General features: G+C 51.4%; 2 protein-coding genes across 16 annotated transcripts in view; both read left to right on the forward strand.

Annotated features, from left to right (window-relative positions):
- Window positions 1–8525, forward strand: part of Jakmip1 (janus kinase and microtubule interacting protein 1) — a 121583-nt gene extending 113058 nt beyond the window's left edge. For 8 of the 10 annotated variants that reach the window (XM_026788641.1, XM_026788647.1, XM_026788650.1 and 5 more), the window contains 4 exons: window positions 1486–1689; window positions 2661–2726; window positions 7055–7099; window positions 8109–8525. In XM_026788641.1, coding sequence (XP_026644442.1) covers window positions 1486–1689; window positions 2661–2726; window positions 7055–7099; window positions 8109–8138 — 345 coding nt within the window. In that variant the 3' untranslated portion in view covers window positions 8139–8525. Of the gene's footprint in view, window positions 1–1485; window positions 1690–2660; window positions 2727–7023; window positions 7100–8108 lie in introns of all 10 variants that reach the window. The other 2 variants (XM_026788648.1, XM_026788649.1) reach the window with 1 other exon arrangement.
- A 91-nt stretch (window positions 8526–8616) lies between these two features.
- Window positions 8617–27621, forward strand: part of CUNH4orf50 (chromosome unknown C4orf50 homolog) — an 88048-nt gene continuing 69043 nt past the window's right edge. For 3 of the 6 annotated variants that reach the window (XM_026788637.1, XM_026788639.1, XM_013353289.2), the window contains exons 1-4: window positions 8617–10243; window positions 13679–14075; window positions 19444–19582; window positions 22732–23277. In XM_026788637.1, the coding sequence (XP_026644438.1) occupies window positions 13792–14075; window positions 19444–19582; window positions 22732–23277 (969 nt within the window). In that variant the 5' untranslated portion in view covers window positions 8617–10243; window positions 13679–13791. The remainder of the gene's footprint in view (window positions 10244–13678; window positions 14076–19443; window positions 19583–22731; window positions 23278–27621) is intronic. The other 3 variants (XM_026788638.1, XM_026788640.1, XM_026788636.1) reach the window with 2 other exon arrangements.

Consider the following 27621-nt stretch of genomic DNA (forward strand, 5'->3'; position numbering starts at 1 on the left):
GCTCATCTGCCCATTTCTCCATTTTGATTTTCCTTCACCCTCATCCAGCTTTGGTCCTTGTAAACAGCTATGGAGATCACACCCGCACTGTCCAGCACGGCCTTTCAAGCATGCTTAGCAGCTCTAAAGGACACTCCTCAGAGATGCTGCAAGGACTTAGATGCCCCCAAGGGGAGGTACATTAGGTGGAAAGCTGAGGGTCCTGATCCTAAAGAACTCACACTGTGCCAAAGGGCAGCTGTGGTGCTGAGAGGGAAGGAGGACAGCCCTTTCCAAATGCTGCGGCTCACTGGGGCCTCTCCCAGAACAGCTGGTGCCCAGTCATCTTCTGATGACCGTGTGCAGGCAGGCTCAGGACCTCGGGCATGCTGGCTCTTGGAAGGTATTCCTACCTTATGATCCTGGTCCCCATAAAAGGCACATCCATCCCTGAAAAGTGCCATAAGCTGCGAGTGGGCAGCATGCACCCAGAGGGATTTCAGTCTTGGGAGATTCGAGACAATTCTCACAAGGCACCAGGTTCACTTTGAGCCTGGCCAGTGAACCGCTTACCTCCTGCATCCAGGCTGGGGAAGGGAAGGTGCTCAGTGCATGCCTGTCTCCCTTTGTCGTGGTGTGGAGTGAGAAGTAGGTGAGATAGGCCCACAGTGACATCCAGGTGTGGAGGTGGGGGCCAGTCTGGAAGCTGGCAACCAGAGGATTGCTGAATGGAGAGGTGTGAACCAGAAGTCAGATGAGTTCCTGTTCCATGTGGAGCCCAGACAAAGGCCATATGGAATCCCACGGCTCTGCCTTCCACTTTCCCAGGGCCAAGACCTGGAGAGAAGGTGATAATGTCTGTGGCTAAATCATCAGGGCCCAGCAGGGCTAGGATCTGTCTAGGAAGTCAAAACAATGCTGCAGGGGGTGGGGCTGGTAGAGCCTTCCGTGCTGCTCTGCCTCATAGCAGGATGGGTTCCTTTACATGGTTATGGTGTTTCTTAGCAAGGGGTGAGGGGCTTTGTGGAAGCAGGAGAAAGATAGTTTTTTCCTTCACCCCTAGGCACTATGGTAAGGTCACTGTTGAGTTTTCAGCAGGGGATCTGATGTTACTCCCAAAGAATTCAAACCCTGAACTCAGCCTGTGGGTCATGATCCCTTTGACAAACCTCTAACTCCAAAACAATTTATAGCATGACTCACAACAGCAGCAAAATTAGTTATGAAGTAGCAGTGAAAATAATTTTATGGCTGGGGGTCACCACAGCATGAGGAACAGTATTAAAGGGTTGCAGCATTAGAAAAGTTGAGAGCCACTGAGCAGTAAGCATCATAAGGGACAGCATGGGAAGGTCCCTCTGGCCAAGGCACACACTTGCTACTTCCCTGGACCCTGCATGCGGACACTCCCTTCCTAGCGTGGTCTCGAGAAGCACCGCTCTCCTGACAGCGTGATGATTGTCTACCTTTTCGTAACCTCAACCGTCTGTGGTTTGGGCCCTGCAGAAAATCCAGGACCTGGAGGCCACCTTGTACAATGCGCTGCAGCAGGAGCCCGGGAGAAGAGCCAGCGAGGCACTGAGTGCCAGCCAGCGCGAGGACCTGCAGGCAGCTGTAGAGAAGGTGCGCAGACAGCTCCTGCGTCAGAGCCGGGAGTTTGACAGCCAGATCCTGCGGGAGAGAATGGAGCTGCTCCAGCAGGCCCAGCAGGTACTGGCGGTGGCCCCCACAGTGTCATTTCCTCGTCCATGCCTCCAGTATACGCTGGGGCACTGATGACCCGCCCACTGGTACTTGATGGGCAGCAGGTACCCTGGATGCTGGGTGGAGAGCTACTGGCAGGTGAAGTTCTGTAGGCACAGCATATTTTCTCATGGATGCCTGTCCCAGGGTGGAAGGCACTTCCTCCTTGGTGTCTGGGGAAGCATGAGGCACTTGGATATTGTATAGATGGCAAACTTGTTCTTTCCCTGGGCTGAAATGTGCACACGAAACAAAGGCATTTCTCTCACCTTTCTCCAACATTCCCTATACTGCATCCTGATGCCCAGGGACCACACTGACTCAATATCTCTGTGCTGCTGGGTTTGGGATGGCCAAGAGCTTGAGAATCAGCCTAGGAACCTGACTGGTTACTTCTTGGAGGACCTCAGCATTTGTGAGGGTTGCATGATGCTAAGCAGGGGAAAGAAGGTTCCAGAACCCTGATGATAGCTGAGGAAGGGGAAGAAGTAGAGATGAGCTACACAGGGCTTTGTTGGGAAGCATGCTGTCTATGGTACAAGTCTCCGCCCACCTCATGGCATCACCACACAACATGGCGGCACCAGCCCTACCTCTCTGCCCTTCTCCTTTCCTGCACTCCCCAGGTCTAGTTTCCTGTATGTTGAACACATGAGTGACTAAGGCCACTGTAATCCATGGTATTTGTTGTCCTGCTGGGAGCTTAGGTACCATGGCCAGCTTTCATCATATAAGTGTATACTTTCTACACTAGACACGAGCCTTGGGCTTCACAAGCAGGTGAAACCTATTCCTCTGTAATAAGTCAAAAGAGAGTGTTCCTCTGGGGGCTGTTGGTGTGTCCCTCCTTCACAGCTTCTATGCTGGACCACCATAAAAGATAAAAGTTAGGTTTGGGACTTGGAAGTCTTTCTGACGCATGGCTTGATGTGTTTCAGAAAATCCGGGAGATGGAGGGCAAGTTGGAACTTCAGAGGCGCCAGCTGAAGGAGCTGGAAGAAAAGGTAGGTGGCTAGGAGTGCCAAGACTTCAGGCCTGAGATACAGGCTGGTGTCTGTCTGCCAGTTCTGGGTTTAAATCTCAGGCTTCCTGGTCCCCCAAATCTCTCCAAGAAATCCAGGGCCCCATAGGCTCTCAGGCAAAGATGCTGCCTCCTCAGTGACCGTAACAACTGGAGCTGGGTCCCCCCCAGCTTTGTGTGTGTGTGTGCATGTGAGTTCATATTTGTGTGCATGTGTGTGTTCCACAACCCACCCCAACCCCTCTGCTGCAGGTGATCTTAGAGAGAATGGATCAGGCTAAACTGTGATGAGGCTCTCATACCTCAGAAACAGCTGTCACCCATCTCCATGGATTTGCTCACTCTCCGTGATGCTCCTATGCAGGAAGCCAGCAAGGCTGGCTCAGCCCATGGGTCCCTGTGGGCTTAGGACTAGTTTGGGGTGATGTGATCAAGGCCAAGGTGGACAAGGACAATGACCCTCGGTCCCAGGAAAGAAGGCATATTGGTTATTTTCTCTCATTGCACTCATCAAATACACTATGAAAGCAGCTTCAAGGGGCAAAGGCTTATCCGTGCTCACAGATCATGGGGATACAGCTCATCATGGCTGGGAAGGTGAGGCAGCTGCCTGCCATGAGGAAGCGAAGAGAAATAAAAGCTGATGCTCAAGTTATCTCCTCTTGTATGTGTGTGTGTGTATATGTGTGCATGCTCACATGTATGTGTGTGTGTGCACGATCACGTGTGTGCATGCTTGTGTGTGCATACTCATGTGTGTGCATTCTAACATGTGTGTACATGTACTGACGTGTGGATGTGTGGATGTTCACATGTATGTGTGTGTGCACAATCACGTGTGTGCATGCTTGTGTGTGCATACTCATGTGTGTGCATACTAACATGTGTGTACATGTACTGACGTGTGGATGTGTGCATGCTCATATGTGTAGGTGCTGGGCAGGTGCAGATGCATGTTTGTTTATATAACCATGGAGGCCAGAGTTGATGTCAGGTGTCTTTGTCTGTCTGTGACAGTCAACCTTAGGTACTGAGGCAGAGTCTCTTGTTTGACGTGGGGCTCACCAATTCTGGCTAGTCTAGCTAGCTAGCTTGCACTGGGGATACTCTGACCCTTCCTCCCTCGCACTAGGATTCCAGGCTGACTGCCATGTCAGTCTGATTTCTGTGTAGGTGTTGGGGATCTGAACTTCAACCCTCATGCTTGGGCAAGCTTTTTACCCATATCTCCAGCCATTACCTTCCTCCTTTTTATTCAATCTGAAACCCCATTCCATGGAATGGTACCCCCTATGTATAGGTTAGGTCTGTCGACTTTAGTTAACCCACTCTAGAAATTTTCTTGCTGAGCATGGTGGTGCACGCCTTTAATTCCAGCACTTGGGAGACAGAGGCAGGAGGAGCTCTGTGAGTTCAAGGCTAGTCTGGTCTACAGAGTGAGTTCCAGGACAGGCTCCAAAGCTAAACAGAGAAACCCTATCTCAAAAAATCAAAAAGAAAAAGGAAGAGAGAGAGAGAGAGAGAGAGAGAGAGAGAGAGAGAGAGAGAGAGAGAGAGAATCCTATATATGTGCCTAGAGGTGTGTGGTTCCCAGATGATTCTGGAGTCTATCAAGTTGCTAATCAGTGTTAACCATCACAGAGACAGCCAGCTAGCGTCACCCAGTGCTGCTGCTGCGTTGGGCAGACCTCAAGACTACTTCAGTATCACACAGGCAAAGTGGCTCTACTGAGGCCGTTGTCACCTCCTGTGATGATACCTGCTAACTGTGCATCCTTCGAGGACAGGGATGGAATTTCACCGTCTGTTCTTCCAAGGCAGAGAATGGAACAGTCTCAGACAAATTCATGGAGAACAGCTTATGCCACAGAGCAGGGCAGTAAGGTCAACCTTACCTCTGTGGGGTGGTGAGGACACTCTTCTGACTCAGCCTGGTTTTGTCAGGGGGAGGGGGATCGAGGCTAATGTGCCCGAGTAGACAACTCTATTTATACACTAAAGGGGGGGGGCATGTAGAAGCCCAGAAAGAAAGAGAAGGCCACTTCCGGGCGGAAACATCCCAGGCCAGCTTGTGAGAAAGGAACGTGACTCTCCAGAGACAAAACTGGAACAAGTCGCTGGAAGTCAGTGGACAGCAGAGTCTGGGGCTCTTCATAAGTGGGGCAGCCTTCCTGGTGGCTATCAGATAGCACATAGGGGAGAGAGGGGGGAGAAAGAACACTCTTGAGACTTCGTATGGGACAGGTGTGTTCTCTCCTATCTCCCTGGGAAGGGAAATTCAAACAGGGCAATCACCAGTCTCACCCTGTATGGAGTTCCTGGGTGCATAGCTGGCTGTGTCTGCATGGGGCATCAAAAGTCTGTGTCTAGGCAGTGGCTGGGTTCTCCCTCCACTTCCCTGACTGGGGAACCCTTTATGTGGCTGTCCTAGATCCTAGAGTCTCCATCGGACAGGTGCCCGGCCCTCCTCAACCCTCTAGGACTGTTGGGAAATCCCAAGGGGAGTGCCAAGTTGAATCAGCTAAGAATACTTTGTCTCCATGACTGGGCTCAGGACAACCTGAGATTCTGGCACCTTGTATGGGAGTCTTCTTACTGCTCTGAGACCGAGGCTCCTTTTCTCCCTGGGCAATAGCAAGGAATCCATTAGAGGGCACGGGGTGGGAGTGGTGAACTCTGCCTGCCTTTCCATCCACAGACACCAAATATGACAACAATTGGCACAAACATGGCTACAGGGGCTGTTGCCAATTCAAATGTTAAAAGTGAGGGCTTGGGAGATGGCTCAGACAGCAAAACGCTTGCTTTGCAAATGTGAGGACCGGTGTGTGGTCCCCATAACTCACATCAAAAGCCAGCTAGGTGTGGCGGTACAGTATAAACCCGGTGCCGTGGAGGTGGAGACAGGCAGGCTGTCCTGGGGCTCACTGTCAGATAGTTGAGCCTCGCTGATGAGTTCGAGGCCAGTGAGATATCCTGGCTCAAAAGGCCAGAGAGGACAGTGCCTAAGGAATGAAACTTGAGGTTGTCCCCTGCCCGACATAACGTCATGCACACCTGCACACACGTGGGCCCACATGCACACCAACATACATATACATACAAGTATAATGTCGTCAAAACTCAGGCTGGTCAGGTGCATTGGCTATGCCTCCATGGGGAAGCACTGAGTCGTTGCTTGGATTGTTTTTCTGGTCTCTCAGATTTTCTCAGAGCTGATTTGTGTATGTTCCACCCCCATCTTCCCAGGAGGGTATAACACAGGTCAAATATGCAGAAGAAGAGATTGACCTGACTGTTGGATTACTGGCTAGCCATGTGACTAGGGGTGTCTGCCAGGCCTAACTCACCTGTGGGTCCTCCCAGTCTCTCCCTGCCAGTGATCACGGGAAGCTGATTCCATCGACTGTGGCTTACTGATGGTCCCTCCTTGCATGACCAGACTCTTACTCACAGTCCACTGGTTGTTCTCACCAAGCCCCCCTCCCCCTGAGCCTCAGTTTCTCCATGTTGAGAACATGAAGGGCTCCAGGATTACAGTGGCCCCTTTTAGTTCTCGATCCTAGAGATTCAACAGAAGAAAGCGGTGGCCATTAGTTGGATTTTCACTTTTCTCTACAATCAACTTAGGAAACTATGACCTTGTTCTATAACCTTGTTTGGTGGGGTTACTTTTTAATATCCCCAGAAGACAGACAGATATGTTTCCTCTGAAGACTGGTGATTCTGTTTGAACAGGGCAAGTGCCTGAGTAGATTAAGAAAACAATATATATTCTTTTGAACTAACCAATAAGACTTTTCTATTTTTGTAAGGTTATTTTCCCAGCAGTGTTTTTCTTAAGTTGACTGGTAAAAAGGCACGCAATGTTTCAAATATAAACAAATCACTTGGAATGGACAGTGTAGGGAAGGGTCACTTGACCGCAGGTCAGCCTGCATACCTCTCTTGTTGCTGCCCACCATAGCATATACCGGTGAAGCATAGCCATGACTTTGGGTGGGCCCTTCCCTTGCGTTGCCCTGTGTAGCCTTACCTTTATCCCTCAAAGTGTCTGCATGGCATAGATGTGGGACACCTGATAAATGTGTAGGGATAACCCGCCCAGCCCATAAGGCTGGAGGGAGCGGTCGGCTCCTGCTTTCCGCTTCCCTCCGCCCGTCTCTCTGCTGCCCCCTAGTGTTCTTGTAAGATACTGTCACTGAATTCCATACCACATCTCTCACATCTTTTTTTCTTTTCTTTTCTTTTCCTCGTTTTCTTTTGGTCTTATGTTATAGTTTTTGTTCCTTTTTTTGTTTTTCTCACTAGCATTCATTCTGTGGCCTTGATGACTCCCATGCGCCGAGAACTCGGGTGTGTATCCTTTACTTTCCATTGACTGATGCAAAGCTCCCATGGGAGACGAGGTGCCTGGAGGTCTCCCACTTCAGCCCCTTTGGGGTCTGTGTGGTCCTGGGTCCCTGGGGTCTTGCTGTAGAGACACATGACGGGGCTCACTGAGACAGACAGGCCCAGGGGCATTTCATCCACAGAGATGTTTATGTCCCATTCCCAAAGCTTCCTCCAGCCTGGCTTAGTTCCTACTCTGTTGCCGTGTGCACATCTCCTGTCTTGTCCAAAGCAAGTGGCCTTCTAGGGCCAAAGAGCATCAGGTTGACGGGCCAGTGGCTCATGGGCTAGATCCTGATAGGACTGCACAGTGTCCAGGAGCCAGGAGTGCCCTGCTCCTCACCTCTGTAACTCAACCTGCATGGCCAGATATGATGGCCAATTATATTCAGAGACCCCAAGAATAAAGGCATTGGTATTGCCCTAGCTGTTGTCCCCTTGTACCCAAGCACCTAGCTCTTAACCGGAGTTCCTGCTTTGGGACCTCAGCCGTTCCACATTCTCTAGGTGCCGAGTGTTCATCCTTGGGCTGTTATCTGCCAGGACCTCTAAATTTTGGAGTCTTGACCTTGAAACCAACCTAAGCTGAGGGTTCTTAAACTCCAGGGTGCTCTTGTAGCCCACTAGATCCCTAGATGGTCCACCAAATGTCCTTAGGGATGTCTTTGACTCCAACACTAACCCACAAGGACTTAGGTTGGGTATCTTCTATGTCCCAGCGCCTGGGATATGGCCAGACACTCAGTGACTGGTCATTGTATGTAGAAAGAATGAAGGGGTGGCCTGAGGTGTGGGAGACAGCTCACATGATGCCCCCGTGATGGAGCCCTGGGGCTGGGGCTATCCAAACCCTGCTCTGGGCCACTGTCAAGAGAGGTCAGGATGGCTGGGGCTTGAAGATAGTCTAGGACCCCCTCCCCTCTTCTTAAGACTTGACTTTTGTTTCACTTCAAATTATTCCTTACTCTTACAGGCTAGACAAAGAGCTTTCGGAATCACCTGAGTCCCCGTGGTGCCCCATCCTCACTCAGACCAAAATCCAACAGTGCAACAAGTTATTCGAAGTCCGGAGCCTGAACCCAGAACTTATGCACATTTGACAGTCACTTAAAGGGGAGGCCTGGGTCCTGGCCGACCTCTGCTGTGGAACTCTGTGGGACAATGGGGAAGCCTCCCCAGTGTCTCCACTGTGTCATCTTCGGGAGCCAAGGACAAAGGATCTGGATGGCAAGAATCTAAGTGCAATTAGCGGAAACCCAGGGCATGAGAGCTGCTGCCTCAGGGGATGGGTGCAGGCCTGCCCCCGTGCTGTGTGCCTCCCTGAAGGCGCTATATGTGCCTAGATGGATACAGACACCCCCTCTGCCCTATGTACATAAACCTCCATGGACTGAGTGTGCTCTTCTGGAGTCTGTCTACCAGCGCAACCAACCAAACCTCTGGCTCCGTGCACAGCTGAACTTGTAGCTGGAGGCCAGCAAGAGAGAGTTGGAGCTGCCGATGTGGGAGCCCTGTGGATTGTAGATTTCTGAGGAAAACTGAAGGCTCCAACACTCTTTTAGGTGTGATACCGCAGAAGTCCCAGAGCGTGGCCCTGCCTCAGATCAGGGGGGAGTGAGGATTGAGAGAGCAGGCCCAAGCTGCCTGTTATAGTTTGTAGGGGTATCCTAAAAAGGATTTCAGGCTGTTAGGGCAGAGCCCAGAGCCTCTGAGCTCAGAGGTCTGAGGCCAGGGGTACCCTTCTACCATAGAGAAAATACCATAGATCTGAGGCCAGAGGCACCCTTCTACCATGAGCCTTCACTGCCCAGGATCCTCGGTAGAGAGTAGTCATCTCCTCAAGTGGTGGAGCCTCCCCAGAGCACAGTGGGTAAGGTGGGGGTGGCACACCCTGGGTTCACTGGAAACTAGGTGCTGGAAGTCGACTTCCAGAGGAAATTACCTGAGAAGTAACTTTAAGATGCTACTGTCAATCTAGCGCAGGTGGGATGGGTCACCTCCAAAAGGTATCTGCCCATGGCTATACTCTCCCAAACTTGGGGCACGGAGAATGTTAGCCATCAGACTGGCAGAGTGGAAGACATGCACGGTGGTGAGTCTGTGTGGGGAGCCTGCCATGAGTTTAGACGTGGCATGGTGGCAGCGGGCTGTGTTGGACCAAGTAGGTGGTACCATGATTTCCTGGAAGCTAACAGAAATGACTGGAGATCAGGCCCATCGAGGGGACTATGGAGCAGGGGCCCGACCTTGTAGGGAAGCCATATCCAAAGACAGAGAAGCAAGGACCGTGCTCTGTGTAGAAGAGGGCTGTCCAGACAGAAGGTCGTTCCAGCAGACGTGAAGTCTGAAGCTGGAAGCTGGAACCAGGATGGCTCAGAAGTGTTGATTCTTTGATGAAATCTGAATTCCCAAACACCTATGACCCACAAGCCCCACCTCTGGGACTTACTCAGTGGCTTAATTAAACTCCAGGGATCCCATCTCTGACAACAGAGCTATCTGAGTCATTGAGTGGCAGGAACGTGGGTACCAGTCAGGAAAATGGAGAGCATTCCTGTTTTCCCTGGTAGAGATGTGGGGTGCACTACTCACCTGACTTCTGTAGTCAGGCCTTCTGGGGCATCCCAGAGAGTCATGGAGAAGTTGGCCTTTGTGTCTCTGCGAATATCTGTCTAGCATCCCCACTGGCTGTGTTGGAGTGTGGTCCTTATACCTCCTGTCCATACTTACTGTGAGGGAGAGGGCAGCCTTCTTGTCTGCTTGGCTTTTTCACTCAGCACCTTATGTGACAGTGGCCTTAACTCTACAGTCAGACCCATCTGGGCACCCCCAGCTCAGCCATGTCCCTGCTGCAGACAAATCGCGTTCTTGTGACTCTGAGGGACACACCTCCCAGATCCCAGGCTGTGACTCATAGAAGAGCTTCTGTCCACAAATGGACAGGTGAACCTGCATCATTCCACAGGACCTCTGACATCCCAACAGTGGCTGGCAGGAGCAAGCATCTGAGTCCCTCATGGGGTGGTCCTCCCAGCCGGAGCCAGGGTCCACCCCCTTCAACCTCCAGGAGGCCACTCATGCCCAAGAGAATGCAGCTCACACAGGCAGGTGTGCAAACTGCCCCACTCTCCACCAGGACCCAGAATTCTCTGTCACTATCTCAGGTATTGCTACCTAAGACCCCATTAGGAACAAGCCTGGCTAGGAGCCATGGTGCTCAGGGAACCAAAGAGCTGCCTGGTGGCAGAGATGCTCCTCTCTTCTTTCCAGCCCTGGGTCCGGTGAGACACAGTCTCAGGGTTCTCACTACCCATTAATACTTGTGTGCAGTTTCCAGGGGAACAGAGCTACAGAGTCAGTCTCCAAGGTCAAGGCCACATTTTTTTTTTTAGACAGGAAGGCAGGTGGAATCTTTCCATGGCCCTCCTCCCAGACCCACTAGGAGGATGAGGCCATAGCCCTTCCTGTGAAGTCTTCAAATACAAGGTTCTTCTTCAGTACCCCGGCCTTCTAAGCCAGCGGCATGCAATTTTTAGTGGCACAGAGAAGCCAGGGAGTCAGGGCTAGTCTGCCGCTCTTGCAGCCTGTGGGGGCTAAACAGAGCGGCCTGGGCTGGGGCCAGGTGGCCAGCTGAACTGAAAACTGAGGGTTTCTGGCTTTAAAATGGAGGGTGTCCCTAAGGCTGTAAGACCCATGTCCTACCAGCTCCTCTTCACTTTGCATCTCTAGCTGGTCGCAGGGAAGTTTTTGCTCAAGTGCCCCTGCGAGCACAGTGTGGAGCCTCACCCCTGCCCATCAGCTGTCTAGGAGGTGGGGCCTGTGTCCCTGCTCAGCTCTACACAGAGTTCAGCCAGCCTGAAGTCCTCCCAGTTGCTTCCTACCCCGACTGGGCAGGAACTATGATAATCTGGCATGCTCGAGGGCCCTAGACCAAGGCCTTGTTCCCTGGAGAGTTGCAGCCTGCCTCCCCCTTGTCTACAAGGCCCCTGTTTTCCTTGGATTCCCTAGCCAGGTTGCAAGCAGGAGTCCCCCTGCCCCAGAACTCCCAGCATCATGATGGGAGTCCCTTAACAAGCTGAGATTAAATACCTTTTTTTATTTTTCAAATTTAATCTCAGCTTGTTAAGGGACTCCCATTATGGAGCAGGAAACCCTTTGCTACCTTTGAACCAAGCACTTTGCTACCTTCCTTCTCTGTCATATTGTTAAAACACTCTTAGGGGTTTCTGCAGACCCCAACCCGTGTGTTCAGGGCCCTACTCTGACAGGAGTGGGGTCTCCTGGGCTGAATCTGCCCCCCTATCCCTCCCCCCCCTTCACCTCAAGGCTGAGGATTTAAGGTGGGTGCCCCAGTCATGACCTGTGTCCTTTCTGTGGCCATCTCTCAGTCATGTCCCCAAAGGCGTTAGGCCCTGCCCTTACACAACGAGGCCACAGTAGCAACCCTCTACCTGGCAGCCACTTCTCTTTTCAACCCCCCAGCCCCACCCTTCTCCCCCTAAGTCTTAGTGATTCACCAAGAAGAGCTAGCTGTCCTGTACCTGTGTGGGCAAGAAGGGCTGTTTCTCGGGAGCCCATCTCTTGGTCTCTGCTGCCTTCAGCTAGCAGCCTTCTTCCCACAGCAGGTGGCATCTTGTGGCCAGTGTTTCTGGGGCTCACAAGCCAAGAACTTGGGGAGTCATCTCCGTGGTGGGGTAAAGAGCTGTTTACTGTACATGGTGTCGTTTTGCAAGGTGCTGGCCACTTGCCCAGCAGACTACAGCAGCTAAGCAACAAAGCTGGTCACAGCCCAGGCAGTTGAGAGCTATGCCTAGTCCATCCAGCTGGTATTTAGCTTTGAGGATGCGCCGGCTCTCGAGCAGACTGTGTGAATCCAGTCATGTATTCCTCACCTGGATGCAGGTACCTGTACTTACACAGTGAGCAGAGATCCTTTCATGAGATGCTCAGTATTTTGTCCAGATTCATACCCGAGGCAGGATTCAAACCCAAGGAGCCAGGCCCAGCACCCAGGGTTTGAGTTGATCTTCCTGTCCCTTAAGGCCAGTGGTTCACATTGTTAGTTCTGCCTGCCTGCCCCACTCAGCTGCAGCTCTTTACGCAACCGCCCTGCTCCTGCCCAAACCCCAGAAAACCACTACTGAGAACTCAGAAGGCCTCTTTGCAAAGGGAGAAAGGAGGACCACTCACTTCATTGCTGGAGAGAGTAATGCCAGTGTGAGATATGTCCTCAGACAACCCAGAGTGGGCACGGGCAGGATGCTCAGACAGTGGTACGTGATTTCCAGCCAAACCCCATTGAGTCCCAAGACCATGGCTGCTCCTTTCCAAGAATGACCCACCCCAAGTTCACCCACTAGCTGGGCAACCTCCTGGCTCCATTAAGTGGATTTATACAAAGGGTTAACATAAATGCCTATCTTTATGGCAAGGGATTGAATGTGCAGCAATGTGCAGAGGTGGGAAGGGGAAAATAAGGTTTTGTGGGTCTCGAGGGTCACGACTTCGGAGAGGAACACACCTAAGTGCTCCGAGGAAAAGGCTCTAAGACACCTGAGTGGAAACCGTTCTCACTATTCCCTGGGGGAGCAAAGCCTCTGATGTTCATACTTCTGTCTTTTCACCTCTCTGCCTAGTCCTGGCCTCTGGTGTGCTTGGTGGCCTCAGATCTTTCCCTCTATAAACCCTTTGAAGCCATCTTGGAGCAGCCACCTCCTGAGCTTGGCTCTTAATGACTGTGACTGCCCTGTGCTCACAGTGAGAGGCCCAAGAACACTGAGCACCTCAGTGAGCATGGCCCCCTTCTACGTGCCATGTGGCCAGCCACTCCTATGGTATTGGCTATGACCTGAGGTGTGCCTGCACTCCAGGGATCTCTGCCTGTGCCTGCCTGCTGCTCCCTTCCATTCCTGCCTTTTCATCCTCTGGATCCTCCCCCTGCCCTGAACGCCCAGGGACTTGCCTGCTGTCCAGAAGCCAATTTCGCTCCATACTTGATCTCATAGCTCTCGGGCTAATATACGCATTCTCAGGTGTGGAGTCAGACCTGGCTGTTCCTTCCCATCTGTAGTGCTTGGTCAAGCTCTTCCACCTTCTGAGGTCTCCATTTTACCATCTCTAAAATGGTCATGGTGATGCCTACCTCCTAGGGTCACCAGGACAACTGGACTAGGTAGGTGTGAGAGACCGCTCAGTGTGGCATTAATTTCCCATCTTCTTTGCCTGGCAGGCTGTAGGTCATTGGTAAGTATGTGCTATATACAAACAGCGGCCTGGACCCTCATTCACTGTGGTGGGGATGGCCTTGGCTTGCCTTGGAGAACCTGTGACTGATGTGACACCTGAAAACCTTCCTTTTCCTCTTTGTGTGCCTCGCTAAGCATTTAATTCCAGGTGACTGGTCTGAGCTGCATTCTAGCTTGGGTGTGTTCTAGCACACCAGCTCGTAAAACGAGATGCTCGTACATATTGCATGACGTTTGTGCGGATGAAACCCAAGCTACCCGCTCATCAATAATCCACCTGTCCTTGTTCTCCTCAAAGGACATTCCCCCGGACCATCCAAAGGCATGGTAGCCACCTTGAAATTTCCAGAAAATCCATGTTGCAGACTCATTCCATTTTTCTTAAGCCTGGGCCAATGAAGTGTTTCCAGGATGGAGCCGACAGCCCAGGAACAGACAGAGAAAACCTTCCGCTATGTCATCAGAGCTCCCAGCATCGATGGCTTTGATATGATGAACGTGGATGTGAAGATCGACACGTGCTGGGTGTTCCGAGATGTGGAGGAGAGTGACCAGGAGCAGGGATGCCTTCCAGAAGCAACCAGCAGCCCAGACTTGGACACGGGGCTGCTCAGGGAGCAGCTGGAATCCTCAGAGTGGAAGCTGTTGGCCATTGTGGACAAGCATGTGATGTCAGAGTCAGGGCTGAGGAGCAGGTGGGTGTAACTTGTGAGCATGCTTGTGTAGGGGGAAGGGGGCATTGATGGATTCCCTTGACACCATGATCCTTTGACTTCTGCCTCCAGCTGAGGTCCTGGCCTCACCAGAAGTACAGCACCAGCCTCGGGTGGTCATTTGCCCTCACTTCTCCTGTCGTGGTCCTGTTCTGTGCCTGATCACCATCCATGGGGTCCAGCCAATGGGAGGCACTAACAGTGGATGAGAAAGGGGAAAGATAGCCATCTTCCCTTACTTCCTTTCTTGTGGTTGTGCCCAGATGATGTGTGCCTCTCTTCTTTGTCGGCCCAACTCCTGCTGTATGGCTTGGTCCAAACCCTGGTCACATGCTCCCTCTGGGTAGTGCCCTAGCTTCAGGACCAGAAGTGGCTCCAGCGTTGCTGAACCAGCTGTCTATCATCTCTGTCTGGCCTCCCAGCTCCTCTGTCATCTTGGTACAGGGTACCAAGCAGTTGTTTCTCTCTGTTGAGCCTCTGGAGTGGGCTCTGTGGCCTGGTGAAGCCAACACAGAACCCGAATGGCCATTGGAATCAGGTCTTTTTTCCAAACTATATCTTCTGACTTTTCCTAATGGCCCCTCCTGTCCTTTTCTTCCATCCCCTCCCTTGTTTTCCTCTCTTACATCCCTCTCTCCTCCTCTTCCTGTCTTCCCTTTCTTTGGTGGTTTTGTGGATGGATGCTGCAGGCTGCTAGGGTCTTGCATGTCCTAGAGCAACACTGTGCTGCCAGGTCATATCCCAGCCCTCCCAATGATTTACTTTTCCTTACTTCTTCCCTCCCTCCCTCCCTCCTTCTCTCCTCCCTCCCTCCCTCTCTCCTTCCTTCCCTCCCTCTCTCCTTCCCTTCATTCATTCTTCTCAAGAGGATGAACCTGCTTTGGCTGCTGTCTTAGAGGTTTCCATGATTAGCGTGCTTTATAGTTATAGGTCTATGACAAGATAAGAACCTCAAAAAGGCTGCTGTTCCCCTCACGGTAGCTAGGAAGGGAGGTGGGGTGTCCCTGAGAGTTTCTCAAGACCTTGTATGTTAGTTATTTTTCCTGTCACTGTGGCAAAATACTGAATTAATGGAAGGAACACAAGTTCATTCTGGCTCACAGTGGGTTTTAGTCTGTGCTACCGATCTGTTCATTGATTTGGTCCCAGGGTGAGGCAGGACGCCTGGGCAGGGGCACCTCTGAAGCCAGAGCCCAGGGTGAGGCCAGAGCCACTGTTCTCTTTGAAGATGAGGCGCATATCTTGCAGAAGAGGACCAGGGGATAGGGAGGTAGGATCTGTGGCAGGGTTGAAAGGGAAAAGGGATCACGCTGTCTTCCTTCCAGTCTGACCCCACCTTGAGTTCCTTGAGTCCTGAGATGTATAGAGTATTGTTACCTCCTTCTCCAGATGGGGGAACGGAGGCTGAAAGCATAAACTATAGGGTCAGGGGTAGGAAGAACAGAAGTAGGGTCTGAATGGCCCACTCAGAATTCAGACACCCAGCTGGCTTCCTGGTGTCTTCCTGGTAGGTGTGGTCCACTAGAAAGCAGTGAGTGTCTGGGAGTGCAAATTGGGCTTGCCACAGCCTCAGAGTTAACATGCGGGGCCAGTGAACTACATCAGTGAGTTAGTGTGTTTGCTGTCAAGCCTGATGATATGGGTTCAGTTCCTGGGACCCACATGGTTGAAGGACAAAACCAACTCCCACAAAATTGTCATGTGACCTCATCACGTGCCCTGCTCCCCTCAACAAAATTGATACATTGAAAACAAGGTGAATGGTGCCCGAGAGATGACACTTGAGGTTGTTACCTGGTCTCCCCAATATTAAAAAATAAAGTAAAATAAAAATTAAATTAAAAAGTGATAACATGCCAAAGATTTTTTTAAGTATTTATTTATTTATTATGTGTACAATATTCTTTCTGTGTGTATGCCTGAAGGCCAGAAGAGGGCACCAGACCTCATTACAGATGGTTGTGAGCTACCATGTGGTTGCTGGGAATTGAACTCAGGACCTTTGGAAGAGCGGGCAATGCTCTTAACCGCTGAGCCATCTCTCCAGCCCCCAAAGATTTTTATTATGGAAATAATACAGAGCTGGGTGTGGAGGCTGATGCCTGGAATCCCAGCACGTAGGAGCCTGAGGCAAGAGGACCATTGTAAGTCACAGGCCAGCCTGGGCTACAGAGTTGGATCTTGTCTCAACAAATGATGTTAATTAAAAGAAATTCATAAAATATAAAAACAACATCGCTGAATTTGTTAGAAAATCTGAAGGAAAATAAAAAGCCCGCTCCTAGCTCCCTGGACTGTGCTTCGCAGTCATTTCTGAGCGAAATCCAGCAAAGTCACCCTGAGCACTTGTCACTCCTGCTCTGAGCCAGCCCTCCCTGCTCAGCAAGTGTTCCATGGCTAATCCTTAAAACTGGAAAATAGGATGAGAGTATTCTGTTTTACGAAAGAGACACCAAGGCCTGGGATGTGTAGCTGTGCCTGTCTATCCTTAGGGGCGGTAGGACTTGATTCCAGGTGCCCAGAAGTCCAGTCTGTGGTCACTGTGGGCCCGTGTGCTCCTGGTGGGGCCTCCTGGATTCATGATGTTCTCTGTGGCACTCTTTACGAGTCTCTTTACAAGCCTCACTTGGTGAGTTTAGTCAGAGAAAAGCACTCCTTGCCCATTTCATGGTCCTGGGTGTATGGGTTTCCTGTGGCTGCAGTGACAAATGGCACACACTTGCTAGCTTTTCTTGGAGGTAGTGATGGTAGGATTGGAGGCAGACGTTCTCATAGTCCATGCTGACCTCAAACTTGCTAAGTAGCCATGGATGGCCTTGAACTCTTGACCTTCTTGCCTCTCCGTCCTAAGTGCTAAGATTATAGGCATACGACCGTGAAACTTGGTGATTTAAAAACAGCCTACAGAGATGGGATTAAAGAGGTAGCTCAGTCTGTAAAGGTCCTGATATACAAACATTAGGACCTGAGTCTGAATCCCTTACACCCAAGTAAAAGCCAGGGGTGGTGCACACCTCCAACCACCATGTTGTGAGTCAGAGATAAGGAATCAGCCGGGCTCACTGGCCAGCCTACAACAAGTGAATTCCAGGCTCAGTAAGAGTCCCTGTCTGAAAATAAATTTAAAAAAATGGAGGGTGGTTGAGGAAGACACACCATGTCCACCTTTGGCCCACACACATATGTATGTTTTCATTCACATAGTGTCTCCAAAACAAAACAAAACCCAAACAGCAGGAGCCCTGGCTTAGTCGATGAACAGCTCTGGAGGCTGGAAGTTAGGATTCAGGCTTAGCTCAAGTGGTCAGTAGGGTCTCACCCACTTCACATGCCCTTGGGACTGACTCCAAGATGTTTGACCCTCAGTTCTCTGTTGAGTACCCTGTTGGCCCCCAGCCCAGTTCTCCGTTGAGTACCCCCTTGGCCCCCAGCCCGTCTCCGAGCTGCAGCATGTGCAGTGCTCTGGGCCTCTACAGCTTTCCTCCTGATGGTCAGCTCCACTCAGGCCTCCTCTGAGGAGCGAGAGGCCAAGTGATGTTCCAGGATCCATCTCCTCTCACAGACTGACTTCACCTGCTTTGCGGCTTCTGTGCCTGTGAAGGGTGCTATCCTTCCTCCACGGATCAGGGTCTGGGAGTATCTGGAGCCTTCTGCACTGTATCGGTTGCTATACTGGCCATCTCTTCTTGCTCCTGTCAGAAACAGTCTTTGTCTCCTGAACTGGGGACACAGGTTTCTCCCCTAAACGAAAAGAATGACTTCACTTTCTCCTTTTTGGTTCTTGGCGCATTTCAGAAACAGTGAGAAGGTGCCAGTTCTGCCTCCTGATGGATTCGCTCGAGGCGACTTACTCAAGTGGGGTAGGGGAACCTCCCCAAGGAGAGGAACCCTTAGTTGTGTTTTGAATTTGAATTAAGACACCATTTCTTTAATCTAGACAAAATCCTTTGAGCAAGGTGCAGTTGTCTGTATCTTTATCTTACAGATGAAAATCTAAGGGCCTTAGTGGTAAATTAACCCAGTTAGGCTCCCATGGCGGAAAAGACAGAGTCAGGAAGCAGATCTTCCCATCTCTGTGGATCAGGGACTGAGTCGGAACAGAAGGTCACCAGGTGGTCTTGGGTGAAGGAGAAAGCATGCGCAGAAATGGGAGATGGAGGGCTATCTCAGGCCAACGTGACCTAGCATGGAGGCAGGGCTAGCACTGTACAGAAACGTCTTGTCCACCTGTGGTGGGAGCATTGCTCTGACTTCCCCTTCAGGTGTCACCATCATCCTGCCAAGTCACCTCTTCTATGCGCAGTCAGGGGCTGTCCCTTCCCAGCTAGCACAGTCTCTGCTGGTCATGCAGACAGAGCTCTGCACGACTCAGCCGCTTCCTGTGTCAGTCTCTTAGGCTGCTCCCAGCGTCTCATGCAGAAGGGCAAGTCACACAGACATTTTTTTTAAAAATATAAATCACAGAAACCTTCTGACTGTCAGTCATTTCCTTAGAAGACATTCATAAGTTTGGGGCTAGAACGGGAGGCAAGAATGACTAAGGTTAAAAGTCACCCCGGAATCCACAGTCTGTGTGACCTGGGAAAATAACCCATCTCTCAGGCCCTCAGTTTTCTTCCGTGTGAAGAATATTACCTGGAGGCAGGTTAAGGTGTGAGCATTAGTCTGATAGTGCAGAAAAGCTCTTGGCTGGATGACCTCCACTCATTGTCTCTTGGTCTTGTTGATGTGGGTTGCTAAGTTAGGGCTGAGAAACACTTGTTTTGAATGCCATGGCAAGTGACATTGTGTATGTGCATACACACCGTATGTAGCATGCATATCTGTGCAATACCCATCTGCACACATGGAGAGGCCCAAACAGGACGTGAGCATGTCCTCCTCCATTACTGTCCACTTTATTGCTTGAGACAGGGCCTCTCATTGAAATGGAAGCTTACAGTTTGGCTAGGCAGGACGTCCAAACTGTCTCTGTTGGCAGTGCTGGAGTTATAGGCACAGCGTTTATGTGGGTGCTGGGGATTTGAACTCAGGTCTTCATGCTTACCAAACAGGTGCTCCTACCAACTGAGCCATTCTCCCAGCCCTGCAAATAATGTCTCTGAGGTAGAGCAGAAACTTTCTAGTAAGATATGTATGCCTGGGATGGTGGCTCACTCCTGTCATCCAAGCACTGGGAGGCAGAAAGAGATTGAGTCTGGTCCACAGAGAGAGCCCAAGTTGATGACGCATGTGAGGGCTTCACCATGAGGTTCTCAGGCCAGTAGCAGGGCCAGATGACTGGGGTGGTGGTGGTGAGGTTTACACAGTTCCAGCCCTGAGTGAGTGTTTCCTGCCTATGGTCCTGCAGGGTCGAGGAACTGGAGCTGTCAGAGAAGAAACTTCTCCTCAAGGTAGAACAGCTGCGTGCCCGCATAGCCCAGGAAAGAAGCACCTCCCTCTACGCCCAGGAGCAGCTACAGGCACTGCAGAGGGAGCTGGTCAGCCAGGTTCGTATCTCTTCTACTTCCCAGTGCCTGGTCCTGTGGGCACCCTGGGCCTCAGCTTCTCTGTCCCCCTCTCAACTTCCCAGGCCTCCTGGGGAAGCGTGGGTGTCAGCATGTTGGTCCCTTTCTCATGCCTGGGCCCCCAAGGACAGGAGGTGGCCAATGTGGGTCTCTGTCTGCAAATTGCTGCATGCAGGTGGGGACGGAGGGAAGATAAGAACCTGGTCTAGCGTGGTAGGGGTCTTGGCCACACCGTGGGTGTGATAGGAAAAAGATACTTCAGAGACCTGGTGGTCGACCTTTCCAGTCCTTGCTGGGAAGGAAATGTAAAGTGTGAGAATTAGGTGGACCAACACGGTGCCGTGGAGGGCTGGGGAAGGGGTCGTGCAGGGAGGGAAAGGTTGGGAAGCACAGCAGGTCCTCCAGCGGGGTCATTTAGAGTTAACACCCAGTCAAGGGGCTGGCACTAGGAGGCCCAAGGAAGACAGCTAAGGCTTTGTGGAGCAGGCAGGCAGAGCACAGTAGACAGCTCCACCAAGAAGCAGAGTTAAGGGGCAGATTTTGGAAGAAAACCCTAGTTCTACTGATGAATTGGTTGTGTGACATTGGGCAAGTGACACAGCCTTGACAGGTCTCAGTTCCCATGTATGAAAAACAGTAATAATATGGTACCCACCCCTCAGGCGGTCATCTGAGCTAACTGAAGAGATGCGTGTAGAATGTTCAGAGAGGTGGGTGTCTCACTGTTACCTGCATCTGCCATTCTTGCTCATTATAAGAACCCTTCCAGGAGGGGAGACGATGATTCGGGGGCACATTGAGGAAGAAGTAGCCAATGGTCCTGGATCTCTACGATAGGTACCCTATGATGCCTGGGCACCAGTTTCAGGGATTTCACTTTAAAGCACAGCTTCGGGGCTTTGAGATTACAGGGTGTGGCCCGTTCATGGGATGGGAACTCAATACGAACAGGTGGTGCATGTGCTGAAGGGAGCGTTGTTTCTCGGGTCTTGTTTAGCTGTGCCTTTGTGTGTGTGAATGACATAGGTGATGATCCTGTGTATCTCTGACAGCGGGCAGCCGGAGACAGCCAGGGTACATGATGTAGTATTCACTGACACGGAAGTGGGAAGTGAAGGAGCCCACTCAGCTCAGAGCAGTCCTTGAGTACTAAGGGGTTAGCCCTCCCACCTCTCCTCTGACCCCTGGAGGCAGAGTCATGTTAAACTGGCTCCTTGGCTCACATGCCTTTAGCGTCTCAACTCCGGGGGTGTCTTCATAGTAAGGTACAGGCTGAGGCTCTGCACTGGGGACATGTGGTTTCTCTGAGGAGACCTTGTAAGGGTTTTTGAGCCTTGCTCTAGAAACACCTGGGATTCCCCAGGGGAATTGGGAACAGTTCTGCGGTGGAGATGCTTATAGGGTAAGGGTGCCATGTAAGCTAATTGTGTTGGTGGGATGAGGAGTTTGGGGGAGGTCAGGAAGCTATATACCATTTCCACATGCTTCCCTGTTGTTACTACTGTCTTGAACAACACAAATACACTAAGGTGGACCTCTCCAGAAGCCTCTTTACAGACACAGTGGCTTGGTCAGGGTCACATGTGGCCCAGCTGTAGCCCAGCGCACAGCCTTAACCTCCAGTCTCTCTGCTTTTGGTGGAGACATTGGTGTGTGGGAGTCAGTAACGCAGGCATGTGCAAACAGGATTTTGGCATCTCTTGTGTCTGATGTCACAGATGGTGACTTTGTTCTGGTCATATTTCCAGGAAGTAAAGAGGCCTCATTTCTACAGTGAGCTCTGGTCATCCTGTGAGTGCCAAAGGCCCACCCACTCATGCCATGGATCTCCATGCACCCAGAACCACACAGACACCCAGTACAGAATCCACACCATCTTAAAGCCAGGAGAATTTTCCATCCAGAAAACACAACTCTAGTTTTCATTCCCTCTCCACACCCTACCAATAAACTGCCCTGAAGCCAGGCGGTGGTGGCGCACGCCTTTAATCCCAGCGCTGGGGAGGCAGAGACAGGTAGATCTTTGTGAGTTCGAGGCCTACCTGGTTACAAGAACTGGTTCCAGGACAGGCTCCAAAGCTACAGAGAAACCCTGTCTCTAAAAACCAAATAAATAAATAAATAAAACTAAAAATAAAAAATTTAATAAACTGCCCCACAGAGCCAGCCTGAGCAGGCCTTGTGCCTCCTTCCCTCTGTGCAGGCTCTCTGGCAGCAGAGGGTAGCTAGTGAGAGAAAGCTTACCTCAGAGGCAGTGTTTGCCTGGACAGAATGTGAACACCGAAGACTCCCGTTTTTTCTGGGTTGTGTTGCACCCCAGTCCGGTACACTGAATATGATAGGGAGAAGGCGGGGTGTCCAAATAGGGATCAAATGTTCCCTGCTTAGGCAGATGGCTAAGAGATGGAGAGAAGTCAGACACAAGGCTGCTGTGCTGGGCCCCAGAGCTGACTGCTGTCCCATTTATTTAGTATAGACTTTTCGCTGTTCTGTTATACAGGTAACTTCTGAGTGTGTGGTAGGGCTAAGGACAGCCCTATTTGGGGGGTGGGGAGGCATTCACAGTTGTGAACAGCTGCCGTGGCTTCCTGACCCCTGCTCAGCTCACATCACTGAAGTGAGAGGTTCTGGAAAGTTCTGTGGAGTTTGGAAATTGGTGTGAACTGTTCAAACTGAACAACTCCAGAGCCATCTGCAAGGTGTATGCCCCTCTAATCTACTGCACACACATCAGACTTAGGGAGCTCATGGAGCTCCTGGGCTCAAACTAGGGTGAGGTGAAGGCGACTCTTGTCTGCAGTGCTAGCAAACTCAGTAATCAGCAAAACTTAAAAATTGTGTATTTATTTTGTGCGTGCGTATACTTATGCCACAGTGGAGGTTAGAGTCCAGCTTGTGGGACTGGTTTGCTCCTTCCACCACGTGCGGGTCCTGTGGAACCCTGCTTGGGTCTTCATGCTTAGTAGCAAGCGACTTTAGTCTCTGAGCCATCTTTGGTCCTAGCGTAAAGTTTCAATGCAAAGTTCCCACTATGTACGAAATACAGGAATGTTAGGGAGAGAAATCAAAGCGAGCAAGGCCCGTGCCTGGGGCTTGGGGTTCCCTGACGTCCCCATCACCACAACTCCTAGGTGCGGGAGGCGAAGAGCGCGGCCAGACGGCAGCAGCGGCTGCAGGAGCGGCTGCAGCTCAAGGACGAGGCCCTGGCACGGCAGGCGGTGGCACTGGAGCGCTGTGGGCGGGCCCAGCGGTTGCAGCTGGGCCTGGTGCGGGAGCAAGAGCGCGTTCTGCGGGCGCAGGTGCAGCGGTTGGAGCGCGATGTGTGGCGCCTGGGCCGTGCCGCGGGCCTCCTGCTGGCACAGCTGCATGCTGCGGACCCGTTGCCCAGTGAGGGCAGCTCCCGGCAGCAGATTCCCGCCGGTTACCTGGGAGCCTCCGAGGCCACAGAGCTGAGTGTCCTGCGGGCCAGGGCAGAACGAGCGGAGCGGGAATGGGCGGAGGCGGTGCGCAGGCTGCGGGAGCACAGCGTCACCAAGCGGCAGCTGCGGGAGCAGCTGGAGGAACTGCGCTGCTGTGTGTATGGGCTCACGCTGTCGGAGATTGGCCTGCACAGCCAGGTGGAAGAGCTCGCCCAGCAAAACAGGCGCATGCGAGACCAGCTGGGGCACGGTAGCCCGGTAAGTCGCCGGAACCCAGGACAGGAATGACTGCTTACCCTCCTCTGACTCCTTCCTGTCCAGCCACTACCAGTCTATGTCCCCACCATCCATATATACAAAATCACCACTGTCATTGGCCACTCACTGCCCATATGGCCGTCTACTCATCTGCCCGCCATTTGATGTCTACCTATTTGTCCACACACTTGCAGACTCCCATGTTCAACTAGGCACGTACTCTACCCCACAGCCAACTTAGTTGTTCTTCTCCCTCCATCCCACTGTTAAGGGTTTGAATGCACAATGGCCCTTCTCCCACACAGGTTCATGTTTGTACCCTTGGTCCCTAGCTGATGGTCCTGTGTGAGGAGGTGGTGGAACCCCACTTAAATCCGGCCGGCGTGTTCAGTCTGAAGCCCTCGGGATGCAGTCTCTCTGGGATAGCAATGAATGCAGTCCAGCACAAAAAGCCAAGACTTAAAACACTATGAGGGTATTTAAAAAATAACAGCCACGCAGTTCACAGTGTATATCGGAGTCACAATGTTGAAAGGTTAGAGACACCTGCTAGGAGGTGGGGCCTGGATGGGGAAAGTGGGTTTCTGGGGTGGCCTGAGGTTCTAGCTCAAGGTTTCCACCTTCAGGACCTTCCTGCACTGTGAAAAAGCAGAACCCACACTCCCTTCCCAGCCGCTCCCAGCCCTGTGCCTTCCTTGCCATCACTGTAGCCTCTACGTGGAGAGACAATAAATCCTTCATCCTTTCAGTGCCTTGGGCAGGTATTTTGTCACAGTGGCAAGGGAAATAATCAGTGCATCCCCACCCTAAGCTAGTCTAGCCTTTGGTACCCAATCCAAGGCACCCACAGTCTCAGTGTCGGAGACCTGGTTTGTAGGTAGTACCTTGTGGCTGCCAAGTAGTCACCTGGGGGAAGGGCATGTGCCGCCACCCTGAGGGGTCCGTTCCTACTTAGTCACCTCCTCACATTGTTGCCTTGGTGATTAGATTTCAACATATGAATTTGGGAGCAGAACAAGCATTTGGGCCTTGGCAGCTGTCTATTCTGGTCCCCATTCACCTATATCTTCCCTGTCTGTCCACTCATGGAACTGGTTGGCAGGTAGCCAGGTCCTCCTCATACCCTTCACTGTTTGTCCCTCTGTTCATCCATCTCTTTATCACTGACTGGGTTCCTGCAGTGTGCAACCCATGTGAGAGATAGATTCTCAACCCACAGCTCCTCCCCCAGGGCACTCGCTCCTCCCCTGTCTTCCCTAGTGGTCATTCCATGCTGTGTCCTCCCCTCCTGGGCCGTGAACTTCCCAGGGCAGGTCCAGCATCTACTGGTTTTTGCAACCTCCATTCCCAGCAGCAGCACACAGGGGCCCCAGGAACTGCAAAGAAGAAAGCACCAGGGGTTGGGCTTTTTCTGGATCTCTTCATTGCTAGCTCTTTAAACATGGGTGTACTTGACGGAAGGGCAAACAAGTACATTTAATATCTTCCAGATGTATTCAGAGCTTCCTTTCAAGGCTTGTAGCTATAAGGGCAGCTGCTCCCAGCGTCCTTGCTCCACAGAGAGGAAGCTGAGGCTCTGGGCAGCAGTTTCTCACCTGTTGTCACACAGCTGTTGAGGGACAGACAGACCTGGAGGTTGGCATTGGGATGGTGGCTCCAGCTGCCTTAGCCCTGGGTCCCTAAAACCATAGCAAGTTCAGATTCTTTAAAGAAGATGAAACATTTGGGAGATAAAGGCAAGGGGATCAGGAGTTCAAACTACATAGCAAGTTCGAGGCCACCCTGGGCAGTGTCAGACCCTGATCCTGCCGCAAACAAAACACAACAAAAACAGACAACAAACAAACAAACAAACAAAAAACCAATGGGAGTTGCTTGTTTAAAGCATCAAATGTATCTTTTAATTGGAACCTGGAACACTCAAGTTCTCGGGATAATGACCTGGCTCTTGCCTGGGCCATCTTACTAATGGTGTCTGTGTTCTGCTGTGCATTTTCACTGCTTAGGCCCCCGCCTGTCCCTCCTGTGTACTTCTTGTTCATCCGCTAAGGGGGAAACCATGTACACTTACCATTGTCTCCTTGTAATTCTGAAAATAAATGATGCGCACATGAAACTTGTCATTTAGAATCTTTTCTGTGATTGCCATAAATGTGCTTTCAATTAGGCAGTTGGCCCGAGGCTTTATTCTCCCATCTCGCCATCATCCCAAGCGCTGGGCTCACTATTCCTTAAAAACAAACACTTCTCTGAGAAGAGTGGGTTCCTAGATGCCTGGCAGAGTCTTGCTCCTGTTTGTCCATTTCCTGTCTTCTCCTGTAACCCCTCATGCATCAGGTTGTTTCCACAAAGCTGATGGAGGGACTGCAAGGAAGGGCAAGTGATTTGGTCACAGCATCAAGACAGCATCAAGACGGGCAAGGAATCGAGCCTCCCTCTGCTGGCCTTCCCTTGGGATCAGGGTGAGCGTCAGTAGCTCTTTGGGGTTTTGGACTCTTCAGTGGCTGCATCAGATAGGATCTATGTCCTCAGCTGGAAAGCCATCACAGTCACAGGCATTTATGACCTCAATGTTGCTTGCTTTCCCTTCAGCAGGCCCTGCACCCCAAGGAGTTGCATCTCAACTAAGGCCTCGACTATCAGAGCCAAAATATGTCTACTGAAGGTCCCCTAAGTTGTCCATAATCAGTGGTCCCCATTTGTGGAGCAGAGGACAAAGCAGAGGCTACTGTTAGAACAGGCAGCACTGCTCAGTATGGCATGGGGGAGGTACTCCTCTAGGGAACTGCAGGGGGATCCCTCTTAGGGGACAGTGGTGATCCGGATGGGCCAGGATACTCTTGGACTGGTTAGTAGACTTCTGTGCCTCAGCATCCTTATTGTAGGATGGGACTGAAGCCCACAGACTGTGATGCCCAGTGAATGAGCCGCTCAGTGAGGAGATGACCACGGTCATAGGCACTGTCTGCATGTGGCTGTGTTGCTGTAAGGAACAGAAATTGGGGAGCAAGAAGTATATAGTGAGCATATATAGGGACGTGTGCAGCTGACAGTCTTCACAAAACTGCCATTTGCCCAGAGCTGGGTCTTCACGGCAGCCAGCTGATGAAGGGGTGGAGTTATTAGCCCTCACTTTACAGGTGAAGGAACTGGGGGAGGTGGGAAAAGTCACATGCTCCAGAAAATGGAAGAAGCCAGGCTTGAAGGGAACACAGTCCCCCACCCCGGAGACAGCACTCTGCTTCTTACTTCTGATGGACTCTGGGAGTTGTGCTGTGAGCTATAGGGCAGGCATTGTGAGAAGACATGTCAATTGCTTCTTAGCACTTGCCCTGAAAGGCTCTCTTAGATCTTGTAAAGCAGCCAGGGAGGCACTAGTGTCCCTGTCCCTAAGCTCAGTCTAGAGGAATGAACTTAATTTGCCCAAACTCAGATTAGTGACAACTTTTAGAATAGGTTGTGTAAAAGCTACATCTGCAGAGGAATGGGTCACTGGGAGGAGATTGGGGGAAGGGCTCCTGACGGGGAAAGGAGCTGGGGAGGACAGTGGGTGAGTTGGCATTCTCTGAGTGTTCCCTGGGTTTCTGCAGTGTCCCAGCCAGACACAGCACTAGCCCCTGGGACTAGGGGGTGATCTGGGTGTGGACCTGCTCTTCAGAAGCTTGGAGGGGAGATAGACACAGGAGAAGCAGTGGTGGTCCTGGCTTCTAAACAGCTACATCAGAAGACAGACAGACAGATGCTATGACCTGGCCTGAAGGGTCACTGAGAGAGGTTTATGCATAGAGATGGGAAGTCAATCATCTCCTCTGTCATCTGGGAGCTAAGGAGCTGGGGTGATGGGCATTGCTGGGTGCTTTCTGTGTCTTCCTGTCCTGCAGTTCTCCCTGTCCCACAGGGCACATAGAGTGAGCCCTGACAACAGCTGTAGGGATGTTTTCACTGTTGGAAAGAGACCCCTGCTTGTACCTCTGTAGGACCGTGTCACCGCAGGTTTGCTGTTCACTATGAAGCAAACTCTATCAAGAAATAGAGTCAAGAGGGCTAAAGAGACGATTCAGTGGTCAAGAGCCCTTTATGCTCTTGTAGAGGACCAGGGTTTGCTTCTCAGTGCTCACACGAAATAGATCACAACTGCCTGTACCTCAAGCTGCCGGAAATCCAGTGCCTTCTTCTGGGGGCTCCTGCACACATGTTCCAGCATTTATGCAGGCACACACATATACACATAAAATAAAATAAAATAAAATAAAATAAAATAAAATAAAATACTCTCTAAAAGAATACTTGACCACAAGTCAAGAAATAAAAGTACTTGCCTAGCATGTGTGAGGCCCCCAATTC

The sequence above is a fragment of the Microtus ochrogaster genome, unplaced genomic scaffold (genome assembly GCF_000317375.1).
Source record: "Microtus ochrogaster isolate Prairie Vole_2 unplaced genomic scaffold, MicOch1.0 UNK5, whole genome shotgun sequence".
In the NCBI taxonomy this organism is placed as follows: Eukaryota; Metazoa; Chordata; class Mammalia; order Rodentia; family Cricetidae; genus Microtus; species Microtus ochrogaster.